The following is a 7,372-nucleotide window of genomic DNA, read 5'->3' on the forward strand; positions in this document are numbered from 1 at the left end:
AGCCTGAGGCATTTCCTTATTATTTAAAGGAACAAGGCGAGTAGCGAAAGTGAAAATCACTTTATCCCGGCACCGGTGCCGTGTCCTCACGCCCCCGAACCCTGGCTGAACCGGCTGCCACTTCTCCGGAGCTCACGCTGCTTCTGAGAGCCAATGTCGCAGAAGCTCAGCCGGCAGGAGCGGCTGGAGGTGAGCCGGTTCCCCGCACCGGGGGGGCGTCGGCCGGGGGGCGCCACGGGAGGGCTGGGCCGGTTGCCGGGGACAGCCTGGCCTCCTCACCCTGATGCGGGGAGGAAACGTGGGGAGAAGAGAAACTGCGGGGCGGTTGTTTCTGCAGCCGAAAGCACAAGTCGAGCCGCTCGGAGGGGTGTCGGGTCGGGACCGGCCGGCCCCGGGGCTGGGGCTCTCCGGGGGATTTTCAGGCAGCTCCTGCCCGGCAGCAGCGTGCCTCGGGGGTGCGGGCTTTCCCCCGGCTCCCGGGGGCTGAGCAGAAGCCGCGGTCCCGGGGGACAGGCACCCTTGCCGGCGCTGAGAGCTGAGAGCCGGGGAAGCAGCGGGGACCGGGGGGTCCAGGCGGTCCCGGGCTCTCGGTTCCCCCGGCGTGGCGCAATTGCCGCCGGGCTCCATGTGACGGCCATGCGGGCGGCTGGGCGGTGCGGCGGGGCTCCCGCGGCGGAGCGGCGGCTCCGCCCCCGGGCCGAGGGGTGCCAGGTGCCGGGGCGGTGCGTCTCCTGCCCCTCCCCGGCCCGCCCTGCTCTCCCTTCTCCTCCCAACCCTGCGGGCCGGGGGAGCCCAGCGGCGCCCCGGGGCGGCTCCGGAGCCGGCGGGATGTCCTGCGCCGTCCCGGCGGCGGGGGGCAGCGCGCTGCCTCGGAGCGCGGCGGCCGAGGGCAGCCAGCAGGTAGGGGCAGGGGTAGGAGTAGGAGTAGGGGCAGGGCGGCGGGGATCAGCGCTGGAGGCGGGCGGGCACATGGGGCTGAGTCACTCCGGACAGCGCCTTGTCGGGAGTGCCCGCTTTCCCCGGGCATTTGCTCTTCTCTCCCCGGGTGGCAGCTGCGGTGCCGGTAGGATAGCAGGGGAACCGGCGGCGGTGCGCGGAAAGCTCCCTGTAGCCGCCACAGGGCGCAATCAGCGGCTTTTCCACCGCCGCAGGCAGCCGGGAGGGCACCGGGAGAAGCGGCGGGAGGGGAGCGGGACTGCTCCGCTGGCAGCGGGTGCGGGTGCAGCGGGAGCCCGGCTTTCTTCCCCGCCGCTCGCACCTCCGTCTCCTTGCTCGCCCCGGGGCAAGGCAGGTGTAAAACGCTGCCCGTCGGGTGGAGCAGGAGCGCAGGTCCCCGCCGTGGGTGACGAGGTTCCCAGGTTTCTGCATCAGTGGGGCTCTGCAGCATCCCCTGGGCATCTCTGCGGGCTTCCACCTCTCCACCTCGCGGCCAACCTGTGCAGCGGGGCCGGGGGATGCGCTGCCTTTACAGGCACCGTGCAGTCTCCGGGAGGCTGAGGTCAGGTGCTGTGAAATTGGGAGTATGTGTCCACATTCAGCAACCCTTTGACACCTGAGTTCTGGAGCCTCTGCGTGCACCCTAAAAATAGTGAGATGTTTCTGGTTTATGTCTTCCAGAGTAATGAAGAAGATGACAGGAAAGTAAGGAGGAGAGAAAAAAACCGAGTTGCTGCACAGAGGAGCCGAAAGAAGCAAACTCAGAAAGCAGATAAACTTCACGAGGTGAATGGATACTTGATGTTTTGTGGGTACATCTTGGGCACCAAGCATGGGACTTTACAATAAACAGGACTTCTTAAGCAGGCATGGGCCTGTCTTCACACTAATCCAGCTCAGAGGGCTGTGGTGTGAGGCAGAGAGAAATGTGCTGCAGGGTGCCTGGCCAGGAACCCCTGGACACCGATGCTCACGTTGGACAGTGCAGCTCTGCCACTGGTGACGCTGGCAGGGAGAGAAGTGGTCTTGCCCTTGCCTCACCCTCCCTCTTTTGCTGTTCTCCTGGCCACCCAGTGAACTGGATCACAGGGCTCCTCTGGGCTAAAACAAACCCATTTTCTTCTGGATTAGTGTTAAGCTTGTCACATTCGCTATGACAGTGGATGAAGGTTTGCTGCCTTACGCGGGAGAAGGCAATGGAGGAGGAGGGGACCACACTGCTTAGTGGCAGTACTGGCTTAAGTCAATTCTAAAACTGTGGTGTGAGACAGAAATACCCTGTTGAAAAGGCTTCTTAGGAACTTTCAAACCTTCAAGTGTGAGAGCTCAGTTCACTTAGCTGTTATACTTGTATGCTCTGATAAATAACAGTGGGTGTTTCCAAAAAAACCATGAAAGTAACTGATTCTTCCAGAAACTCTTAATACTTCTTCTCAATATCACAATGTGGTATAGTTTTCTCTGGTCCACAGTGCAAACGCTGGAGGACAGGAATCCCCTTTCTCTGTTTTTGGATGTTACCTCACATACCAGTGCTTCTGTTGTAGCTGGGGCTCTCGGGGTAAGTGTTTGTTCTGCTGCTGAAATTGTGGCCAAGTCAGTTGTCCAGCTCTGGAAGTTCAGCACAGGTTTTTCTTTTTCTCAGTGTGGAAGGATCTACCGACAGTCAGCAGAGGCCAAGAGGGACAACGTGGGGAGTTTTTGGTTTGGTTTTTCTCAGATCTCCTCTGAGTCAGCGCCTGAGAAAGCCAGGTGCAGGCTACTTCTGGAAAGGGGTAACCCCTGGCTTTTGTGGAATAATTTCTGGGCCCTGTGCTATCCTGCAGCCACTCTGATGTTCCTCCTGGACTTGATGATTTTCCTCACATTGGGAATCTTCATTCTCAGGCATGGAAGTTTTCCCAGGTGCAGGCAGGGAATGCCTGTTTGAATAGGCGTTCATTCTTAGCAAGAACAATTTGATAGTCTCATTCCTGAAAATGGGACAGAGCAACAAGAGAGTAATACTACAAAACCCAGCCCCATAGGGTTTGGGGCAACAAGAGGTGAGCAGAGCTCGGGAATGGACAACTTTGCTGGAGTTGGCAGCAACAATGCGTTAGGAGTACCGTGCCTGTTTTACTCCGTGAGAGGTGGTGAGTGGTGGAAGGATGCAAGAAAGGGCAAGGGATCCACACTCCTGCAACCAAGGGCAGCAGAAGCAGTCCCGGGCTGCCCAGAGGGGCACTGCATGGAATGGTCTCCCTGCAGCCTGCTAAACAGCCCTTTTAAGGCATGTGTAGGCTTTGAAGTTTGCTCTGAAGCTTTCCCGGTGGGTGAGATTGAGTGGGTGAGTGTTGAGCCCTAGGCCGGCAGCGAGGTGCAGACACCTGTGGGTTTTCTGTGGGCTGGCTCTGAACCTCTAGCTCTCTGCTCTTTGGGATGAGAAGTCTTGACAGCAGGGACACTTGAGAGGTGCAGTTATCAAAAAAATTTAACGCGTGAGTCTTGCATCTGTTAACAGACGTATGCTGCAGAACACCCCAAAATTCCCCTGCAGCTAATAGCAACTTGTTCACTGCCAGAGAAGCCTTAGCTCAAAAGCAGCCTGGGTCAGCAATAACTTAGGCAGTGGTCAGAGCTTCTGGTGACAAAGTGGGGCTGAAAACAAGCTGGCTCAGTGCTCCCCTCCTCCTGCCCTTGAGTTCCCGGGCACCTGAGCAGGTGGCGACAAGCCCTGGCTGGGCTGGAGAGAAGTGACTGGCACTGCACATGTTGTGCCAAGTGTGCGTCTCAGCCAGCACCTGGGAAAATGGCCTTTTGCGCCTTGGCCCCAGGCAGTGGCTTCCCTCTCCTCAATGTGAGCCACTGGCTTTTCCCAGCACCTACCTGCACTCGGTGCTTTCATTTTCTCTGCTCTGACAGTGCAGAGCAGGGTCGGCTCTTCCCAGCAGAGGTGGCCTTGGGGCTGGAAGAGGCCACAACAGGGATGCAGCCACCCACACCTGTAGCCCTGGGCTGCTGGGGACCTCCAAGGGCTAGCGGCACCTCTTGGTCTTCAGGGCTGCGAAAGGCATCGCAGCGTGGTCAGGGCACAGGTCATAAAGCACTTGCTCTGTTCCAGCACCCAGGCCATGTCCGTCTTTTGTTTGCATCTTGCACATTGCAATGAGAAACCGCGCTTTTCTACAGTTACATGAATATACTCAAGGTGGAAGCACTGAAAGGAATGTTTTGACTATGAGCAGGCTCATTTTTTATTTTTATTTTTTTTCTCCTTCCAGGAATATGAGTCTCTTGAGCAAGAAAATACCTCCCTGAAAAGAGAAATCGTAAAGCTAACAGATGAAATGAAACACTTGAGTGAAGTGTTGAAGGATCATGAAAAGATCTGTCCACTATTGCACTGCACCATGAACTTTGTGACCGTACCAAGGCCCGATGCGCTCGCCAGCTGCCTGCCAAGATGAGAGCTCTCCTCGGTCGCCTTTAAGTGTGATTGTGTGAAAGTGCCATTAACAGGAGGTTTGAAGAACTGCCTGCTTATGGTGCAGGTCTTTCATCAAAGAGGGTTGGATGTGACCACACAGCCCTTCTCCATGTTGAAGTGCTGTAGTCTTCTGAATCTCAGGAAAACACCAGTGTGGGGAAAAAAGATAACTCAAACTGTGACTTCTTATTTGGTAGAATCTTCAAGACGTGATTTTGCATTCGGAAATGTCAAAGTGTGATGCAGCCCACTGTCGCATGATGGAATGTAGACAAGGAAAACACCCAGCCCTGGGCTGGGATGTCTTTGTCACACACATCCACTGCCAGTAACCTTTTGTCACTTGTCATCCCTGTGTATCACCTTCTAGCTGCTGGTTTTTTTATCTAGATAGGTTTGGTTAATAAAAGTGATGTCCCATCTTTATGACGTTCTCTACCTTCTTCAGTAATTAATGTCTTTATAACATCTCCACTTTTTCTTTACTGGTCAAATCCGAAGTCTAATGCTAATCTTCCCATCAGTTGTTTTATTATTTGCTTATCACCTCTTCATTGGTTCCTCTTTTGAAGTATGCGTAACAAATGAGTATTCCCAGTCTTTATTTCTTTAATATCCCAAATTATCAGCCCTGCTGATGTTAGTTTTTGAAGTATTTTATATCCTGAAATATGGCTTGACCAAATTCTAGTGATGATTGTCTGCTCTGTGTGGAAGAAAAGCAAAAGAGAGTTTGCTGATTCTACATGTTGTTTTAAAGAGCAGAGTTTTGAACTTGCTGGCTTAATGCACCCATTGGAAATTAAAAAATATTTTTACCCTTCATCTTGCATATTGCTTCTGGGAAATGATGTCTGCGGATAGGACAAATTGAGTATAGCCAAGCATTTTGTTCTATGTCCACACTGAAGATGTTTGTTAACTGCTTGCTTGCAAGAAAAGCATTATGTCTTCTTTTACTTTTTTTTTTTTAACAAAAACAAAAGATTATGACAATGTTAGTGAGAAATACACAGAAAAGTGTGTTTAATTTCTCTGAAGATTCCCAGTAGTGTCAAGCTCTAGAAATGTGAATGCTGTAGCCTGTGATGCAGCCAAGCATGTCTTTCTCACAGTATTTCCCAGTCAAAGGGCACCTTTGCCAACTCTCTCTCTTCCGCATTTGGATTTTTTCAGTTCAACTGATGGGATTAACTTCTCCCCTCACCAGGATTATAGCATTTATCAGCAGAATATGATCTTGAAATGTCTGAAAGATTTTTTTTTTTTTCTTTTTAGCTTCTTTAGTGGAATGGTGCATTGCTGATCACTGCCAAGATAGAAAAGGGGAAACCATGTAGTCAACTCTGCCTTCCAGAAGGCCCTCTCATGCCATCATCTTAGGCTAGAAACTCAAGATAACAGGGGTGAGCTGTTGGCTTCTTTAATAGTTTTCATTAGGCTGTCCCCAAGTGAATTTTTAGCATTTGCAGAAGCTATCTACAGCCTAAATGCAGTCTTCAAACTTACTTATGGTCCTGTAAGAACTGAGGCATTCTGCAAAGAAAATCTGGTGCAGTCCCTGCCAAGGAAAACGCAAGTTTCAGGACACTTCAAAATATGCATTTTGGATAATGTCCTTGATAGGATTCTGTGTGTCACCCTTCAGAAAGGAAGCTATCTTAAGCATCTTTATCCACCCACCTGCATTCCTTCAGGCCCTGGATGCCACTGTCTAATTCAGGCAGAGAACAGGTGTAATGGAGAAGGAGGAGTGTAGTGGAAATGAATAACATTCACTCTGGGAAAATTCATTATAGCTTAGGATGAAGGGACAGTGAGAGAGAATGTCTCACTTCCCTTGACTAGGTATGTGCAACTGAGCTGAGGCTGGGAGTGGAAAGAAGACAGCTGAGGTCATGGCTAGTGCAAAAGTATGGTCTCTCCTATGGAGCCCCACAGACCCTCAAAAATGGAAGGAAGGGTCAACAACCTTGTCCAAGACAGTCCATCCCAGCAGAATCTTCCTAAGGATTGTGTCCTAGAGGTGCTTTCTTCTAAAAGAAGGTGTCTTGTTCCCTTTGTAAAATCCTCCTTGTTACACATTTCTTCTTCTAAACATCTGTCTAGAAACCGGCTCCAGCTTATAATTTGGTAGTCCAAGATCTATTATACACTCTTCATCAGTAAGCACTATACTTGTTCTGCAATGAAAGCTTTAGTCCACTGTTTCTGCATTGGAGTTCATTGGTTTATTAACTGTCTGTGCAGACTGTACAAGGGAAGACGGCTGAATTCACACCACGGTTGTGTGCCGAAAACAGCAACCTAAGCCCAAGGTGATTTTGCTCTTCCTTGGAAGGGCTGGGAGCCGTGCCAGGGCTCCCACTGCCACCAGTTCCTTCCCACAACCCCAGGGTGTATCTCCAGCCTGGGCATCATGTCCATTAGTAACTGCAGGTTTGAACCCTCCAGGGCCTGGGCTGCTTCTTGCTCCTTCATCTTGCTCCTTGCATCACATATTTTCCCAGCACAATTTCCAAAGGGTCTTATGCATCATTCTTCTGTTTAATAGATTAACCCTGAGGTAGCTCTCTCAGACAGTATATTGTGTGACTAGTGTTCAAAGGCAGTTGGGAACCCAAGCAAAAGAAGTGAGCAAAATGAGTGTCCCAAGACAAAGAAACCCAATAAATATATACAATTAAAGTCATAGCTGAATCGTGGGTTGAAAGGGACAATGTACTGTTAAAGCACAGGCTCATGTATCCCTAAACAAATGATATGCATACAGGCTGATTACACTCTTTGCAGGAACTTTTCATAAGGATATCTATTTAGAGTGTTTCAAAACTGAAAGTATGTTCTGGAGCCTGGGATAATTGTTTTATGAATAGGGAACCAGAAAGGAGAACAGAAAGGAAAAGGCCCATTTGCTAAGGAAGCAACAGAAAGTTCTTTTTCAAATCCGAATGTCTCCTTTTGCAG

The 7,372-nt window shown here is 51.0% G+C and overlaps 1 protein-coding gene across 1 annotated transcript; it reads left to right on the top strand.

Annotated features, from left to right (window-relative positions):
• Positions 1 to 243: 243 nt before the first annotated feature.
• Positions 244 to 5,055, top strand: BATF3 (basic leucine zipper ATF-like transcription factor 3). The gene is made up of 3 exons (XM_082048147.1): positions 244 to 900; positions 1,618 to 1,722; positions 4,200 to 5,055. Exons 1-3 carry the CDS (start codon positions 637 to 639, stop codon positions 4,383 to 4,385), a joined length of 555 nt encoding a protein of 184 aa, XP_081904273.1. The 5' UTR covers positions 244 to 636; the 3' UTR covers positions 4,386 to 5,055.
• Positions 5,056 to 7,372: the final 2,317 nt, after the last annotated feature.

This window comes from Streptopelia decaocto (genome assembly GCF_964273445.1).
Source record: "Streptopelia decaocto genome assembly, chromosome: 3".
NCBI classification, from domain to species: Eukaryota; Metazoa; Chordata; class Aves; order Columbiformes; family Columbidae; genus Streptopelia; species Streptopelia decaocto.

Coding starts and splice junctions, on each gene's coding strand:
- BATF3 (XM_082048147.1), top strand. CDS start 637: ATGCGGGCGGCTGGGCGGTGCGGCGGGGCTCCCGCGGCGGAGCGGCGG. Junction 901..1,617: donor CGGCCGAGGGCAGCCAGCAG/GTAGGGGCAGGG, acceptor TATGTCTTCCAG/AGTAATGAAGAAGATGACAG. Junction 1,723..4,199: donor AAGCAGATAAACTTCACGAG/GTGAATGGATAC, acceptor TTCTCCTTCCAG/GAATATGAGTCTCTTGAGCA.